We start from the raw sequence: 19,799 nt of genomic DNA, 5'->3' as shown, positions 1-19,799 counted from the left end.
GATTGATTTGGGGAAAAAAGTAAAGCAATTTAACATAAGGCTGCAACATAACAAAATGTGAAAACATTTTTTGAATACTTTTGCAAGGCGTTGTATAAGGAGTAACTTATATATATTAACAACAGTCATAACAAATGTTCAGGTCAATTATTTAAAGAAAAATGTAATTTATGAGTATGTGAATAAAAAGATACATCTGTGAATTTCTTTATTCTGCTGAACAGAAACAAAGATATTTATAAAGTCAAAGAGAACCAGCAACTATTTGGCTAACACAACTTGAGGGCAAGTAAATTATGACATAATTTAAAAGCACTTTAATTTAGGACATATTTCATGATGGGAAATCGAACAAAAATGCAGAAAAGGACACGTCACACCCCAATGAGATGCAAAACAAATGTCTTCAACAAAAAAAAACGTAGTGACTAACAACTGCTCTCTGTCATGTACAGCCACATCTTTAAGGTGTGAAAACCTACTCAAAGTGTGGAAACGTCTGGCTTCTTGCCTTCTCTAAAGTCATGAAATGCAAACAGCAGTGTTTGTTACGACTTAACTCAGAAATTGCTAATAAACTGTACAAATAAAATGAAAAGGAATAAAAACACTGAATTAAATGTAAAATGAGATATATACTCATATGCATATATATATATATGTGTGTGTGTGTGTGTGTGTGTGTGTGTGTGTGAATGTGTGACCCTAAAACCATTTTCTTTACAGGAATTTTTTTTTTCACTCTGCGGACTAGTCGATACAAACATTCAAAGGCAACGACAGGCTGAGTAACCTAACCTTTGCTGCACTGCGGTCCGTAACTTGTGCAATGGTAAGCTGGCACACACTAAAGATCATGTTTTCAACATTTCAATAAATAAAATGCGTTTGAGAATGAAGGGTAATGTAACGCAGTCAGATCTTCTGATTTATAGAACTATGCTAAAAGTGCTTATTTCCAACCAGCAGACGCTTCTCGTGATATGTACGGTCACCATTTTATTGTCAGAATTCAGCATGGCAAAAAGTGAGTATTTTCTGTTACTTTCTTCTTGTGTTGGTTGTATCGTCTTTAGTCGGGTTGTAAATGACAGAAATATTCACGCATATGATTTTTATTCGGAAAAATAACGCAGGGCTATAAAGAGATCAGGCAAAATCTACTGGAAACGCTAGTTAATTCTTATTTTGCCACTCTCACTTTTCACTCAACCCAGTAAAGAAGAGTCTAAAGCAGGTGTTTTCTTTCTCTTTCAAATGTATTTTAGATTGGTGCTACTTTGGCTGTGGTGAGCAACAGTACTCATATATGTGTGTGTGTGTGTGTGTGTGTGTGTGTGTGTGTGTGTGTGTATAATATCTTCAGGCACTTCGCTATCTGATCCGATTCCGAAACGATTCTTGATCTACATTTTCTTTCCCCATTTAATTCTTCTGCTGTGCAAATGCATCTTTTCATCTTAACACACGCTTTCACTTTTTCACGCTGCCCACGTAAGTCTCACGCCAAAACAGAAAGCCGCTTCTGGTATAAAAAGGCTGAAATTTTGGTGGAATTTTTTTCGTCTATGGCATTTACAGTATCATTTGAGGAGCATTTTTTAAGAAGATCTTTCGGTATTAAACACTATTGGTGCAATAATTATGGCCCTCAATGACCACAGAATTTTTTTATATTACTTATATTATTATTAGTGTAGTATTAAAGGTTAACATAGAGAAGTTACATGTATCTATGTTTAAAAAAGGCATTGAACGGCGTTCACATTTTTTTAAAATTCATATTCATTATAGTATGTATATGATTTGCCATTTAATCAATGAATTAAATTAAACAAAAAAAAATCCAATATAAATAAATGATGTACTTATATTATTTTACTTTTTTTTTTTTTTTTTTTTTTTTTTTTTTTTTTTTTTAAAGAAAACTCTCTCCCAAATTGGGGTAAACAGTATCCCCATTGTGATGGGTATAAACAGTCTCCAATCAACATCAACACCCAGAAAGTCATTAAAAACCAAGAGCTGGGATCTTTTGACCTGATTAACTTTGGTGTTCCACACACCATGAAGATGCTGAGGAATAACGGACACACAGGTGCGATCAGGAGTATAGCCTAGCGATGCGCATAAACGCACCTGCGTGTCTTACACGTCTCCTCCATGTTTCTCCACAGTTGAATGTATGCTGAAGGCAGGAGCTGTGGGAATTCGAGGAGGAGGTCTGAAGCACAAATACACCGTCTTGCAGTTCCACTTCCACTGGGGTGAAAAGGACCTGGTGCACTATCCGGGATCCGAGCACTCTCTGAACGGACGCAGATCGCCTCTAGAGGTCAGAGATGATGCACCCAAGAATTAAAAACAGTGGGGACTATAGAGCTTTTAGCATTTATACTGAGACTCACGTGTCACATTTTCCTACGCAGATGCACATTGTAAGCCGGAGAAGTGATCTTAATGACAGCACCGCAACAAAAGTGCAAGACGGCTTAGCTGTGCTGGGCTTTTTCATCGTGAGTTGCATTTACAAGGCCCATCCACAAAAGGGCAGTATAACAATGTATTTAGAAAATATTCAGTTTTGCCATATCTGCCTATTGTGTCTTTATATATATATATATATATATATATATATATATATATATATATATATATATATATATATATACATTTCTCATTTTCATTATTATTATTTTAAATATATATATATATATATATATATATATATATATATATATATATATATATATATATATTTAAAACAATAATATGATAATAAGAAATGTTTTAACGCCTATCTAAAATAATATCTAATTTAATAAAAAATGTAATTAATTTAATTTCATGTAAAAACATTTTTTTTTGGCATGGCTAAACCCTGTCTACCCTGCTGATGATGTCTATTGAGAAAGTGCTTGCCACGCAATTGTGGTTATCTAATTATAATCGGGTAATTCCAGTGCCATGAGACATCTAAATGTAATGCTCATACTTCTATAAACTTTAGTTTGATTTTCTAGTGGTAGTCATCTAACCTGTAACTGATGTTAAACACAAAATACAAATAAGGTTGGATAAATTTTACCCAAGTCTTTACCTTCAGGAAGGCGTCAAAAAGGACAAAGAAAAGGAAAAGCAGATCCCACAAGTCTGGGAAAGCTTCACTGATTATCTTCAAAAAATACCAAGAAAAGGTAAAGTAATTGTTCTATCCAGACATCAGTTTAACAATATAAATAACTATATATTTTTGCCTTATACATTTACATGATGATTGTGTCACAGATCTTTGGAGTGTTACAAGCTGTTAGTGCATAGAGACAATCTCTAAAGTTGCAATAGACTAAAGTCTTAAAACCTCAGACATATTCTTAAGCGGAAAAAAATGCACTGTAAAAAATGTTTTTAATTTTACGGTAAAAAATTGGCAGCTGAGGTTTGCATATAAAAACCCCCATAAAAAATACGGTAACAACATTTTTTGTTTTTTACGGTTTTAAGTTAACTTTACAGTTAATATCACCATTTCTGATGATAAACTGTAATGACTTAATATAATGTAATATGAACATATATAGAAGCTTCTAAGTGTCATTCACACAAACACTAAACACCATCTTGCAATAAACATGCAATAAACATTCATTTAACAACATTACATGTAACATACAGCCCTAATAAACATAATTGATACAAAAAAAAAAACTAAGCAGAAACATATTTATTTCAAAGACAAAACACCAAATTCAAACAAAACCTGAAATGCAGTGCAGGGAATTCTGGGAATGTCAGTTTACATTTTTTTATGGTAAATTTTACAGGAATTTACCATTAACCATTTAACAGGTTTTTACCCTAGCATTTTGACAGTTTTTTAACCGTTAAAAAGACAGTATAAGTCATTCTAACCACTATTTATGTCCCCATTGGATGTAACAAATGCCTTGTTTATGAGAGGTTTTATACTTTTGTTGTTTTTGTATCACTGTGCCGGGACAGAGCATCACAGTACGTTAAGGGCCGTAACATTTCTGTCACGCGCTTGAAGTATTTGGCCAAACACAACACACTGAATAGCTGGCCAATCAGACCTCATCTCGCTTCTCAGACGTTATAGGAAGGCGGAGCTTAGAGGTGCAACAATAATATACTCATGTATAATATAAGCATGTGGATAATAATGTGTTTTTTGGAACCTTAAACAAACCTTAAACAAATGTATTTTTTTTTAGCAATATCATATGCCCCCTTAACATCCCTTGTCAAAAAAGTATTTTATATGCTAATAATAGCAATACTGTTTATAAAGTCCATATTTACGTTTATTTGGCAAAAGTCATTTCAATAGAATTGCAAGCAATCGTGAATTTCGTGGACTTCCTCATGCAGATGTTGCAACAGGTTCATGTGTATTTGCTTTGTTGACTAACAGGAACCTGCTCGGTTCGTATACCGTAAGTCACTTCATAGAAAAAGGACTTTTTGTCTGCCGAATGTTCACAGAAGCACCTTTGTCATTGTATTGCTTGTGATGCTATATATTATGCATATTATATTTGGTTGTCTTACTTTTATTTCACCGCTAGGAGACAAAGTCCGAGTTACGGAGTCCTTTTCTATGCATCAGCTGTTAAAGGGGGTTGATCTTAGCAAGTTCTACCGCTACAATGGCTCCCTGACCACCCCTCCTTGTGATGAAGCAGTGGTGTGGACCATCTTCAAGGACCCAATTAGGATCAACAAAGATCTGGTACAGGCAAATTCAGTTCCTATTCCAATTCCACCACTTTAATCAAAGGACATGTATGCATATGCAAACTGTATTTTCTATTGCCCTACACCAACAGAAAACTTTCTGCTATTTTAGATTTTCAATACACTCCATTCTGTGTGATTTATAAGCTTGTTTCCTCATGAGGACCACACAAAATATATATATAGTTCAAAATGTACTAGTATTGCTATCTTTCACATTCACACGTTCAGTCGCAAAGACGTGCAGGCAAACAAATGTAATATTTCTATGTTCATTGTTAAATGATCTTATTTTGTTCTTGTTTTAAATTCATTAATTTTATGTAACATTTTTATGACTTCATTAATTATTAGCGTTTAATTAATTCGATCAAACAAACACATTCCATTTCGTTGAAAACCTCGGCGCAATAATGTTTAATATTGATATATATTTACATTTTTTTGTGGTCAATAATGGTAAGTTTAAAGGTAGTCAGTTCTATAAATTAGTATAGTACATTATCTAACATTAAAGACACGGGTGTATGGTCAATGCGTTTTGTACATACAGTATTCTGTACACTGTTATAAAAAAAAAAGTTAAGCTAACTTAAATTTTTGAGTTTTCTCAACTTAGGAAACGCAATCAAACATAATTTGAGAAAACTCAAAAATCTGCTGAAGGTGGTAGCCTTATTTTCCTCATCTAAATTTTAAGAAGTTGAGCAAACTTAAAATTTTAAGTTTTAACCTTATTTTTCTAGAAGCAAAGAGCCCTTTTCTTAATTACCAGGGTTCTTGGAAGCAGAGGTCGCTGAGTAGCATTGAACAGAAACTACAACAAATATTATTTTTGCATAAAAAAAAAGTTTGATTAAGACTGGTCTGCAGCGCTATGGCACAGATGACACGCTCAAGAAAAAGGGTAAACTTAACAAAACTTGACAAAAACGCAAACACTACTAAACAAGGATGTAATGATGAAGTCTTATACTTTATATACAAGAATGAATAATCAACAGGGAACAGGTGCTTCATAGCAATAAACTAAAGCAGCAGTAAAACAAAAGAAAAGAGCTGAACTAAACCAAACCTTTGTCCTTTCAGTTCTAAAGTGTTAAATATAGGCTACTTAAATATTAACATAAAAAAACACAAGACGTACAGTGTTACAGTGTGAGAATGAATCATCACAGTCTCTACTGGAAATCTGTATGTTTCGTAATCTCTTTTTACATAACTCTGCTTTGATTGACAAGCCCATACGCGCGTTCCGTTCAGGTGATTTATATCATTTGTTCAATCTTACAGTCATATTACCGTCACATTGTCCAGACTCCGTCCTCCCACGCATCCTTTGTCTGTATTGTATCTGCAGTGTCATCGTCTCTTATCACACTCATCTCTTACAGAATCCTATCCATCTCGACTGCATTCCTTTGGCAGCAGGTGCAGCGTACTTGTGACCTTAACATGTGATCGTGTGCATCCGTAAAATGCGATCAGTGTTCGATCAGTAAAACGATGAAAGATGGCATGATATCGTTTGCCTTCGCGGCTCTTTTTTTTCCGCAGCTGTTCAGATTCCCGAGAAAGATTTCTTTCAACAGCGTGTTCCGGCCGGAGCAGCCTCTGAACAATCGGGTGGTTTATTCTTCCGCTGCTCTCAACGCAGGTGATTGTTCATTTGAAATGCACGAAGTATAGTTCGAACCGTAGGTAACGGGGATCTGTAATTAACCAGACCTGTCTTTTTCTCTTTATTTTTTAACTCAGGTCAAGCAGGAACAGTCGAGCATCAGCACATGCAGGGGCTCTGATCTGAAAATTATGCACATGGTGCACAAGTGCGTTATAAAGAAACAAAGCAAAAAATAAATAACAATAAAAGTAAAATAAAGAATTCTAATACAGTAAAATAAATTGTACAGAATTAAATAAAACAAAAAAAAGACTACAGAGACCAATTAAAATAATGTTACAAATCAGTAAAGATAGGTGTTGTACATGCAGAGAAATCCAGTTTTTCTAAAATTCATTAGCTAATTAATTAAAATGAGCTATAATATAAATCCTGCAGTGAAGTTGTCATCTCATATATAAACTGTTTAGATATATATATATATATATATATAGTTTAGATATATACTGTTTAGATATATAGATATATAGACTCTTTTTGCACATTTCTCTCCTGATTCACATGAAATAAATTTTTAACTGAAGAAAGCAATATTATAGATAGAGGGCTTGCATTTCAGCTGAAAGCAACGATATGAGTTTAACCGTTTATTAAATATGGATTTATTTATAAATCTGATAAACGAAGCTTGTGGGTGTTTGTATCAGCTGTTTGGACTCTCATGGACTCTGACGGCACCCATTCACTGCAGAGAATCCGTTGGTGAGCGTGCAGTGTAAAGCAAAATCCGTTCCAGCGAAAAAAATCTAAAACGAAAACTTTTCTTGAAAGACAAAATGAAATATAAATAGAAAGAACAGCGAACATTTTTTTAATATGTCGGTTATTTACTCCAGGGTGCCAGTAGCGGAAGGCACTGCGTGTTTAATCAAGACAAGTTGAATAAGCAACAGTTCACACACCCACAAACGTATTTATGGGTCACTTAAAACCTGTGCTCCGCTGTGAAAAGCAACAATTGAAAGCACATGACCTTATTCCTTTTGTGTGCCCATATACACGCAAAATGAAAAGAATGAAAGAGGAGACGAAGACTAATAAAAAAGTCCAGGGAAACTGTGAGTTTGTTGTTTTAAAGCACTGTGATGGAAACAGCTAGAAGAAAAATGAAAACAGAATACCGAGACGTGAATATGTAAAATTAGATGCAAATGTAATTTAGTGTATGTAGTCAGTATAACGTAATTATCCATGCATCCGTTTGGCAAATTTGCTTTAATTAATAAAGTATAAACGTAACATAACCAATAGGTTTCTACAGGAAGAACCTTTATGTCGGCGTCAGCCCTAAAAAATGCACAGCGTCTTGTGAGATGGTTCATCATGGGATTTTACTGGGACATTATTTTATGACTTTTCATGACGTCACGACTCCAAAAAAAGCTCCAGGCTTGTAATGTTGGCAGGATGCCACTAAAAGCGGATGCAAAGATGACATGATCCACACGAATGATTTGAGAAATCATCACCTATGTTATTTAAACATTCGATTTTCGCGTTTTATTTTTCCATTTTCTTCGTCGTAATCCTACACTTTCGTTTCATAAACTTTTGTTTGGCGTCGGAAGTATGCGCTCACGTTGTTTCCAGGTGTGTCCTGCTTTGTTAGTTAAATTTCTCGTTCCTGTTCTTCCAGGGACGCTTCCTCGATGAATGCCTGTAAGTGCACTTACAATTTCCGAGTAGGAACAAAGCATATTTTTCATTTAAAATTAAAAAAAATGTATCAAACTTATAATAAAAATATATGAATATAGCATTTTTTATCGCAGTTGTATATATCAAAATGCTCGGTTTTGCTGTCAATGATGCTTTTAGGATCGGATCTGCCGGCAGGGCTTATAATGGGATCACGCCATCCTGAAAGGTACAAGTAACGTACAGATAAGTTAGGTAATAGGAGGCGGTGCGAAAGATTACAGACAGCTCACAGATATAGATATATTGAAATAGCTTTCAGTCATTTGAGGAATCTGTAGCCGATAAGATCAAAGCGATTAGATTCAGAGAAGCATGTAGTCGCTATTATGTATTGTTTATGTGGAAAGAAGGTTTTATGTGCTCCTCTTCATCTTCTTCTTTATGACTAAAACTAAAATTACATTGCAAGTATATTGTACTTTTAAATGGCTGTCAATGCAGAAAACGGGACGATGCAGATGCCATGGGTGAGCCTTAGATAATTTGATGATTCACTCCTGGAAGACTAGTTTACTGTTAGTGGATGGGTTCGTTTAATGGAACATCCCAGCATTATTCTGCATATTCAAAGTATGTTAGCATGCATGTCATTTGGCTGAGGTGGGACACATTTGCGCTGTTGAATTCTCGTGCCTATCCTTAAAATGAGCAATTAGTTCAAATGAGCAACTGTCTGTAATTACCGCTAAAGGAACAATGTCTTATTATGTAATAGCTATATCCCGTACGATCCCTTTTTTGTATGTCGGGTATCTCATGCAAAAGCCATTAGTGGACATTGTAGATTGATATAGGCCTAGTTTAAACCGGATCAGCGTATATCAAAATATAGGCTGCTTCAGAGAGTTTTGAGCTTCGTTAGTAGCTAACCTGTGTTTTTGTGCAGGTTAGTGGGCTTTTTATTTCTATATTCATTTAATGAATTAAAAAATAAATGAGTAAATTGTATCTTCGTTCCATTTAATGTTTTCTCCAATGTGATTGGGCTGGACATTCTCTTCTTTGAAAATGGAAAAAAGGCAAACATGGTTACAAAATCAAGAGAACAATACAAAATACAAAAGAACTGATGTCATTCATCTAAACATGCACGATATTGTAATTGCCCTTTACAATAACCTCTAAAAAAGAATGAGTATGATTGACAGTAACAATACAGGCTAATGGTTTCTGTTTATATTATTCCACCTTTGCATGCTACGGAAGACTGATTATGTTTAGAACGACATCATAAAATGATTACACGTTTTTAATAATGATGATACCGATCTATAACCTGAACTAATGATTCGCTGATGAATCCTCGTTTTTAAGAAACCTTATGAAAGCACCTTTTTAAATGGACGCTTTCACTTAAACCGGTCCTGTTTACCAACATTTACCTATTTCAATTACTTTTATTATATGCTTCGTTTTCGCCCTTCATCACGAGAGATTTAGAGAACATGACCGATGTGATGCTGAGATGTAAAAACTAAAAGATAAGATTGAATTAAAACGGCTGCTGTGGATTTGCAAGACGTCTGCGGAGATAAACGATGCCTAGCGAAGCGACATGTGACTTAGGAATGTAGTTGTTCGTCAGCAGATGAAATGATGAAAGTGATCCTCCCACTAAAGGTGAGCAGTGAAGAGTACTAAAGGCGGGAAGGAAGCCAGCTCATTATACTCCTGCATACAGAGGTGAATCAAGTCAAAGAGGTAAGACCTGAGTCAGGCGGCATTATCCGATTGATTTCATTTTCAAGTAAAAATCATTGTAATGCAGTAAAATTCTGTTAGATTTTCTCTTTTTTAACAGTTTATTGTTTCAATGCAGATGATTTTCTTGCTGGCGACTTGCTTTGCTGCTCTTCTGTGTCCCACCGTCCACACTGCAGACTCTTCAGTGGGTGAGTGATACCGAAGTTCAGCCTCGTTTACTGTGAAAATAGTTTTAGTTTCATTGGTTATTTTTTATTAATGTTGTCATTCCCTCCTAAACAGATTGGTGCTATCACAAGCCAGCATGCAGTAAGTGTGATTAATGCATTTATTTTATTATTATTATTATTATTCGCATCCATATCGATATGAAACGTAATATAAATTTCTTGATTTTTATTGATTTCTCTTGATTTGTGCTAGATTTTACCACCTGGCCCAAACTTACCACAAGTTATTGCAATGGATCCAAGCAATCTCCCATTGATATTGTGACTGCTACAGTCCAGGGAAATCCTAACTTGACCGCGCTTAACTTCACATGCTTTGATGACAACTCCACCTTCCTGTCAGTCGTAAACTCTGGTGACTCCGGTAAGGCTCTTTGCACATTTATTTCAACGTGTATTTTTCAGAAAATCCTTGGTTGTTTATCAAGATTTGTCGGTTTTTACAAAATACGGTTTTTAAGATCGTTTAGCAGTAACTTCCAAATGGGGAATACCTACTTACGAAACCGATCCTTAGGAAACGGTAACATGAGAAGCATCGCATTAAAAAGGTTGCACAAAAAAGTACAGAAGGGCGAGCTAGCAAAGAGATGTAGGTGATATGTTGATAGATAACAGAAGGATAAAAGTTATTTGATGCCTCTTTGTGTTCCATGAGACGCTCTGACTGGGAACCTAGCACGGTGTAATCATTGGTGAGGCTTGGTATCAATGCGTAATATATCCCGGACCTGCAGAGCCAAGTTAGGGCTGTTCTGTGCCAGCATAAAAATCAATGTGCAGATGCAATGTTGCAATGCAATGTACCAGCTAGTGTTAAAGTACAACGTAGCATTAACCAGTCGATGTAAAGAGACTTCTATGCCAGCTTTGCAGTGTAAATTTTGCATAATACGTCCATTGTCTTCACAGTGGTGGTCTACTTGGATGATGATAAAATTCAAGTGGAAGGAGGCGGTCTTCCAGGTGTATACAACACTAAACAATTCCATCTCCATTGGGGTAATGGCAGCTCCTCGCCTGGCTCCGAACACACTGTGGATGGCAAACAATACCCAATGGAGGTACGAACAATCGAATTAAGTATGGGTGGGTTTTCACGTTGATGGAATAGAATTTTTGGTTCCGCGAAGAACCTTTTTTGCTTTGAAGAAATAATAAAAACAACCTTTTAACAGAATCATGTTTGCCAATGAAAAAGAGTTTATGTGATCATTGACTATGTGTCCTCGTGTGTTTCATAGCTGCACATCGTAAGCGTTCATTCAAAATACAACGGGAATATCTCAGCTGCTCTAGCTGCCAAAGACAGCGCAGGATTGGCTGTTCTTGGTTTCTTCATTGAGGTGGGCATGACATTTCTTAAATCTAGAATTAAAACTTAAATGGCTTGGTTGTGCGCACATGCTTATGTATTACATTTTTTTTAAATGAACCAATAGGGAACCAACGAAGTGAACAAAACAAAAAGCTGGGATATCCTAACATCCTATTTGACAAGCATCCCTACTTCAGGTAAACAAATTGTTCATAAGTAGCTAAGATTGCTTAGTGCAACCAAAAATCTACTTTTTGACATTTATCCACCTTTTGTCATTCCAGATTATAGTCTCTTTTTTAACCTTTTTTTGTTCGTACAGTGAAAGTCAGTGGGGTCCAAAACAACCACACTGACATTCATTTTTTGTTGAATGTTTTAAAGGGTTATTCCATGCCAAAATGAACATTTTGTCGTGAATCACTTATCCCCATGTCGCTTCAAGCCCCCAAATGCTTTGTTCATCTTCAGAAAACAAAATTTAACATATTTTTGATGAAAAATATCTGTCAAGCTGCAGAATAATCTGTAAAACGGTGTCTGAGTGCTCCACCTGCCATCAGTGGTTCAACCGTAACATTATGAAGTTACGAGAAACATAGAAAGGAAATAAAAAATAAAGACTTTATTCACCTTAACAACACCGTAGTGCCATTTTAGACAGCATCTGGTTTATGCAATCAAAATATGCAGTTCCGTGTTAGACGCAATGGAAAGATACGCTGTTTGTAAAAATAACGCGACGGTGATGTTATGATGCCGAAGCTTTGAATAAAGTTGTTATTTTAATTTTTCTCATATAATATTACGGTTGAACCATTGATGGCAGCATTCATACTTTTCTGGACCTTACCTTACTTACAAAAGCCTTCCAGTTACATAAATTATATTACAAAGCTTGGTTTGCAGGTTTGGAACAACATGGGGTTTGGAGAATTTAGGGTGGAGCAACCCTTTAACATTGATATATTAAGGACTTTTAACAACTTAACAACAAATCAGCACAAAACTGTTCATTACAAAATGATACTGACTTTAATTTTGTATATTTAGGTAGTCAAACCTCAGATATCATGAATCAAATCACACTGGACGGTCTGCTTGAAGGTGTGGACAGGACTAAATATTACCGTTACCAAGGCTCTCTAACTACACCCAACTGTAATGAAGCTGTGATTTGGACGGTGTTTAAAGAGCCCGTCAAAGTCAGTCACGACTTTGTAAGTAAAGTCAACTCTTTGGTACAGTAACTGTTGCTGGATGACTTCCCCTACGTATTAAAAAGTTAAAAAGTGACTCTGTTTGCTTTATTCCTCCAAACAGATCAGTCGCTTCAGCACAACTGTCCTTTTCAGAGACAGAAGCACTTCAGTTCTGAACACTAACAACTTCAGAGGAGTTCAGCCCTTGAATGGCAGAGTCGTGACGACTCAGGTGGCAGCTCCTTCATCAGCAGCCACATCCACCTTATCTTTTCTCACAGTACTTCTCTTGTCGAGTTTGTATTGGCTGTAAAAACACCTCTTTGCGCAAATTCATGATTAACATTTGGATTTTGTTGGAAAAACAAGATTTAAGGTTTAGTCAGTGGCACATAGCTTTTTCTATTTCTACCAGATGTATTTTTATCGCGACAGAGTGAATTTTAAACGCACAATTTGGGGTCTGTGAGGATAATATAAGTCCTTAGGTTATCAATTTATTTATTTTTTATCCCAAAGGGTTAGTGGAAATAGCTGAAATCATACTGCTTACGGGTTTTTTTTTACAAACCTGCTGTTATCTGTTGTCTCTGTGTGATTCTATAGTATTTAAGATGATCTGCATTAAATGCCTTAAACTTTGCTGTTAAAATGTAATAAATATATGAATTTAAATGTGGAACAATGTGTCCTGTTGAGTTCTTAGGTAAAAAAAAAAACATAATATTGTAAGATTCAATTTAATGTAACTATTTTATATTTTTATGCAAAGCTGAATTTTCAGCGTCATTACCAGTGTTGCCAATTTTGCTATATCGCTATAGTCCTTTTTTTAAGCTTAAGGACAAATATAGCAACTTGGAAAAACCTTATTTCAGTTCTCATCTGCCCACTGATCTATATTCGTCTTTATATAGATTAGAACATTTGCCATTATGATGTCATCTAGTCAAATTTAGCTACCAGTTTTAGCTATTAAAGCAACATTGATCATTACAGTCTTTAGCGATGTCTCGGGAACCATTTTAATCATTCTTATGGCGATTTGCTGCTCAAGAATTATTAGCGTTATTATTACCACTTTAGTGGTTCAATGTTTCAGTCAACTGAAAACTGTAATTGGCATAAATTACTTTATAATTAAATAATATAATTTATAATTTAATAAAACTAATTTATGCCAATTACAGTTTCTGGGGGATCTGTTTAACTCATAATCCACACTGGCCTTAACTACCGACAGTACCTCCTTTTCAAATAATGTGCTAGCTGAAGTTTACAATCTGATAGATAGATATATACCTAGACTCTTCAGCTCTTCAGACTGTTTATATAGGACACGACATGTCAACCATCCACCGTAGGGAATCTACACATATCTATGGTAATGCTCATCACTCCATGGAAGAGAGGGGCGGGATCAGCAGAGCTCATTAGCATTTAAAGCAACATGTACTAGAATGGCTGGATGAAAACAGAGCTGATTTTGACAGGTTAAAGAAGGTGTTTTTTAGGGTTTACTCGCACTAGAGATTTTTTCACACACTCGTTTCTCATAGAGCTTTGATTACCTGTAAAGTTGCCAAAGGGGACAAGTCTATTGCCAAAAAGTGACAAGAGTGAAAAACGGTGACCCGTGTAGCCCGTGTTATTCAGTCAACTTTCTCCTCTAATCAGTCGTCTAGGCCATTAGGGAAGCTATGCATGAGAGCTACGGGCCTCTACCTGATAAGTGCTCTATGAATCAGACTTCCTTCTTCCTGTGTAGTTTTTCCGTAGCAAAGTTGCTTGGTAATTTTTAACACTGGGTTACTTTTTAAAGCAGTTCTCGGTTCTGATTTGGTGCACTTCTTTATAGAAATAAAGATTTTTATACCGTGTCTTTACCGTGTTGTAAATTGTTGAGATGTCAGTCGGCTGCGTCAGCGAGGTCATGATGGTAACACCTTTTGACTTGCATATCCTAAATGGATTTAATTCATTATAGTACTAAGCTTAATGTTTAAATATGCCCTTTTTAATCTTAGTGCATTATCTGTTTCTCTTACAGAATGGCTTGACGTACATAACTTTTGGTTTAAATTGGAAAAGCTTTGGGGAAAAACTGTTTATTACCCCCAGCATAGTTTGCATGCAATAACAAGTTCATGGGGGAGCAGTACCTGCAAGCTTCACGGCTGAGCAAATCCATCAGCAACATACAAAATCTGTTCTCTTGTTTTGTCCGCTGTCACGGTTTGGTTGGAAAGCAAGCAGAAAGTTGAGACAAGGATTTATATGATATCAAGGAACAAGTATGACTAATCAATTAAAGGGAAACTTCACCCCCAAATTTTGTTCAGTTAACCCCATGTAAAAAGCTTTGTTCGTCTTCAGAACACAATTTAAGATATTTTGGATGAAAACTGGGAGGCAAACAATAAATACACAGAAGAGCAAAAGCTATGTGCGTCCAGCCAGCAGATGCTCTCCAAAATGGCGCTACGGTGATGTTACAGTGCTGAATTGTTCAATAAAGTTGTTACTTTTGTTTTATTTCCATACAAAAAGTATCACTCAATGGCAGATAGAGCGTTCAAAATATGTTTATCATAGTTTTCAAACTTGAACTTGGCAGCCAATGGGACAGTCACAAACCTCCTGGTTTTCATCCAACAACCGGTGAATATTTTTGAAGCTGTTTTTTTGTGTGTGTGTCATGGGCTTTGTGATAACGGAGATGGAATGTGAATGCATAGTTTAAGTTCTTAAAAGAGCAAAAAGTTGGGCTAAGAGATAAAATCTTCTATGACAAACATCATAGAGGCTGAGTAAAGCTGCTGTTGCTTTTTCGTGTGTTCGCAGAGTAAATATATGATGGGTAGCTGGTGTTTTGTATGCGTTTGGCCAGTCCACTGAACAGCACCCCAGCCACAAAAATCACCCCATCTGCGGTCCACCGTGTGCTGAAGTAAAAAAGGACTCTGCAAAGACATAACCCACACGAGGCTGCTGGTCCAGATGGCATCTCAGGCTGGGTGCTAAAAGGATGCTCAACCCAGCTGACTGATGTCCTTACAGACATTGCTAGCACAGGCATGCTTTAAAACTACCAACAGTTTTAAGGTAGATTGTTAATCAATAGCCTACAATCAAGGGATTATTTTTACCTCATGCATGAGTTAATATTTACAGATGAACTTAAATATACAAAAAATGTACAATTTTGGTAAAAAACACACAACCACTGTTTATATGATATAAGCTTTATTTTAAAATAATTAAAATTATTAAAGAATTACTTGGATTTAAACTTATTTAACAAGCAAGAATTTAATTCAGCTGCAATCAACCATTCTGTTATTTATTTCCCCTGAAATAATCATATCATATTACCATGTAATATTATTTTTTTTATGAGCTAACTTTATTTGAGTGAGTATCCCTAAAAATATCATCATGGTAATTTTTACGCCAAAATAATAACTAAATAATTTAAACAACTGTCTATAATATTTCTTTCCCTATTAAAAAGAATGTATATGGCATGCAAAATGAAACCACCCCGGAACTTTCAATTAAACCTGAAGGACTAGATTAGTTGAATCAGGCATGTTTACTTAGGCTTGCGTCTAAACCAGTGATCCTCAAATCCGGACCTCGAGATCCATTTTCCAGTTTAGCTTTAACCCTAACCAAACACACCTGAGCATGCTGATCAGCGTCTTCAGGATCATTAGAAAATCACTGGTAGGTGAGTTTTATCAGGGTTGGAGCTAAACTCTGCAGTGGATTGGACTTTCAGGGTAAGATTTAAGGAACCATGATCTAAACTATGCAGGGCTCAGGCTCTTCAAAAATGGTCCTAAACGTTCATCAAACACCTGAACCAAATGGGCCTTAATCACTTAACACCTGTCTCAGTTAACTCATTTTGGTACCAGTCATGTTTTTCAGGACCTTGAAACCCTTCAAATATAAAGTCTTCTAATACACACAGTGGGATTTGAACAGGATTTTTCAGATTTATTATAGGGGCTAGGTTTGAGAGCTTGAGAAGTGAGTTGCAAGATTGTCAAAAAAATTAAAATCACATTAACTGCTTTTTAAAGTGTAATATTAAAATGTTGTTGTAGGAAAGAGAGATTGATTTCTATATATTTTATCTGCCCAAGTTATGCAAGCGTTTGTATTATGTCTCTTTTATTTTATTTTTTAGATGAATTGTCTGGTAATCTGCTTTACTGCTTGTCTGTTGCACATTGTATGTGGTGCACCAACCTCTGTTTGTAAGTGCTTGTTTATCACTTGGTTACTTCGCTTTTCGTGACTATAGCGTTGTGGTATATTACGCTAGGTTTCAAACACTTCTCTCCCTTTCTCTACTCTGCTTCTAAGCGTGGTGCTATGACAGGCCTTCATGTAGTAAGTTGTCTTTCACTCAAAATATTTTTACTGTAAATCCTGTTTGATGCATTTCAGATAAATTTATTGACTTAATTAAACCCATCTAACGTGCTTGCTTGCTTGCTTGCTTGGCACAAGTGAAGTATTTCACTGCTGTTTTAACATCATGTTAAAATAGATTTTATGCTAATAACTATAAGTGAGGGTGTTTTTCTGTATCTCAGGTGACGTCGCTTGGCCTATAATAGCAGCAAAAAACTGTAACGGCACTCAACAGTCTCCAATAAACATTGTAACTGCTAATATAAAGGCTAATGCTAATCTGACCTCTTTGAAATTCACTGGATACAATGATAAAGCAGCCTTAACTGGGATTAAAAACACTGGCACGACAAGTGAGTAGCTTAATGTTACTAGCTTTTGTGCAAGTAAAACCTATTAACTGGAAACAGAATGTTTAACTTTTTTTTTTTTTTCTCCTCTGGTTTCGCTTCAGTTGAAGTTGCACTTGATTATAAAAAAATGCACGTGGAAGGAGGTGATCTACCAGGTATGTTTTCCAGTACACAGTTTCATCTTCACTGGGGTAGCGGCAGCAGCACACCAGGATCTGAACATAGTGTGGATGGCAAGCGATTCCCTATGGAGGTGAGCGTAATGTAATTTTAATATTTCATCATTATTGTGTTTTTTTTTTTTTTTTTAACTCTCTGGTCTGCTAAAATGTCTCGTCTCAGTTGCACATTGTGAATATGGCTGAACGAAATGGCAGTGTGTCTGGTGATTCGGTATTGGCAGCTCTTGGCATCTTCATAGAGGTGTGTCATCATACTTCTCAAACAATATGTGAGGAAATGACACTCGAGTTCCAACTGTAATCTCTCATAGGCATCGAATGACACTGGGAAACCAGAGAGCTGGAAGACTTTAACGTCTTACCTTACAAAAATTGCCAATGCAGGTGTGTGCATGCTCCTACGGTATGAAGCAGATGTTTACATGTGTTGGTAAAGGAATTAATAATGTGTTGTGTCTCAGGAGATAAAGCGCGCATTTCTGATAGTATCTCTATGGATGATCTGCTTCCTGGAGTGGACAGGAGTAAATATTACCGTTATCTTGGGTCTCTGACCACGCCAAACTGTGATGAAGGTGTGGTGTGGACCATTTTTAAAGACCCCCTCAAAGTCAGCTCTGACCTGGTAAGTCGGTGCTATGTAGTGTTAAAAAAAATATATGGCATAAAGGTTTATGCATTTGGCTTGCACAGAATGGATTGTATAACTAAAATTTAATGACTCGTCTCGGTCATGTATAAATACGGTTTTTATAATGGGACGAATAAACCAAATGCTTCAAGTGCGCAATAACCAGGTTTCGGGTTAATCAGAGTTTCTTTTGATCCAAAGTTAGACATTTGCCTCGTCTTTTAGAACCTCACTTAAAAAAACTAACCTAAATTGTGTATGAAATGCATCGTCTCTATGGGTTTTTATTAAAGATTGACCTCTTCACAACGACTGTCCACATCAACCAGACCGGAAACTCCCCTCTAATAAGCAACACGTTTAGGGGTGTCCAGGCCATCAACGGCAGGGTCGTGATGTCACAGGTAGCCCGTACCAAATCCATCGGGCCTATAAAACCCAAATTCAAGCAGACCTCTTCGGCAGCAAACCTATCCCAGGCTCTCATTTCTCCTCTGGGTGTTGTACTCCTGTACTGCCTACTGTTTTTGTGAAACTAGTCTGTGAAATGCTGGGATCAAGAATGAGGTTTTCCCATGTAATCCTTCAGTATTGTATTTAATGTTACAGATTATGTAAAGAAGGGGGAAAAAAGTAATTTTTAGCTGGTTTAATATCCTTGTGGAAATGGTTTGTCTGTCCAGCTTGGGCACTGAAAGTAATTGTTGTAGTGCCGAGTTGGTTTTATAGACGTTAACTGTTTTTTGTGCATTTTTGTTTCAGAACTCATGAGTTGTACGCAGTTTTGCACACATGCACTTATGGCCAACTCTAGGACGGTGCTAGCTTTGCGGTTTGAAATGGCACGCTTGTTGAACTGAACACAGGTGACATGCTGACGGTGAAGGACAGGTTACTGGTTTTTTGGTGTCAATTCTGATATTTTGACTTCACTATTATAATTTATCATCATTCACTATTACTATTAACTCTTTGACTCGTCTGGTTTCGGTTTCCACTGGTGTTATGGTAAATTTTTGGTTTAATGTGTGCTCACACGGTTCGCGTCCTTCACTGTCTGCTGTGCCGACATATAAATGATCAAAGCCGCTTAAGTACAGTTCTCAAATATACAACCAATTTTATTTTTTTAAATTGACTGTTTCATTAAAAATAATAAATATCATATTGTTTGTAACTTGGGTCCTTGTCAATTATTTCTCAGCAAGTGATTTTCATATTACGTGACCACAGCATAGAACTAGATTTGATTCCAGTACTCTAGCGTTTGTTAATTTTTGCAGTTGGTTTGAATTTATTAAACTTCTTTCCCCATGGGACAGCCTTCATGGCCACTCAGTCACTTTTGAAACTTGCTACAAAAGACAAGATTGATTCAAAACCTACACTGGCCTCAGATTTTTCCACACAATATCCTCAGTCATGTCCCCAGTGCTGTCTTTGTGTGCCTTTTTGTGGTGTTAACACAGCAGTGCCTCCTTTGAGAGTTAGTCGCACACAATATTGTCTGATATCCGTCAAAGAATGCTGAATGTTCAAGTAGTGGTTGTGGAGTCAGTTGGGATTATTTTATCCAGATTTATTTAGCTAGCTTTTGTGTGTGACGTA

General features: G+C 36.2%; 1 protein-coding gene across 1 annotated transcript; it reads left to right on the top strand.

The window, feature by feature from the left end:
• The first annotated feature begins 978 nt into the window (after positions 1-978).
• LOC122355757 lies at positions 979-19,368 on the top strand. Its single transcript, XM_043254321.1, has 26 exons — positions 979-1,027; positions 1,269-1,289; positions 1,925-2,098; positions 2,178-2,335; positions 2,430-2,516; positions 3,107-3,197; positions 4,590-4,753; positions 6,316-6,415; positions 6,517-6,559; positions 9,787-9,844; positions 9,963-10,035; positions 10,130-10,156; positions 10,271-10,441; positions 10,990-11,141; positions 11,322-11,423; positions 11,520-11,592; positions 12,449-12,615; positions 12,719-12,907; positions 16,796-16,865; positions 16,975-17,001; positions 17,208-17,378; positions 17,480-17,631; positions 17,721-17,801; positions 17,872-17,944; positions 18,022-18,185; positions 18,485-19,368. Exons 1-26 carry the CDS (start codon positions 1,018-1,020, stop codon positions 18,722-18,724), a joined length of 2,838 nt encoding a protein of 945 aa, XP_043110256.1. The 5' UTR covers positions 979-1,017; the 3' UTR covers positions 18,725-19,368.
• Positions 19,369-19,799: the final 431 nt, after the last annotated feature.

The sequence above is a fragment of the Puntigrus tetrazona genome, chromosome 12 (genome assembly GCF_018831695.1).
Source record: "Puntigrus tetrazona isolate hp1 chromosome 12, ASM1883169v1, whole genome shotgun sequence".
Lineage (NCBI taxonomy): Eukaryota > Metazoa > Chordata > Actinopteri > Cypriniformes > Cyprinidae > Puntigrus > Puntigrus tetrazona.
The sequence above is the reverse complement of the archived record's forward strand: the minus strand, read 5'-3'. Positions and strand labels throughout refer to the sequence as shown.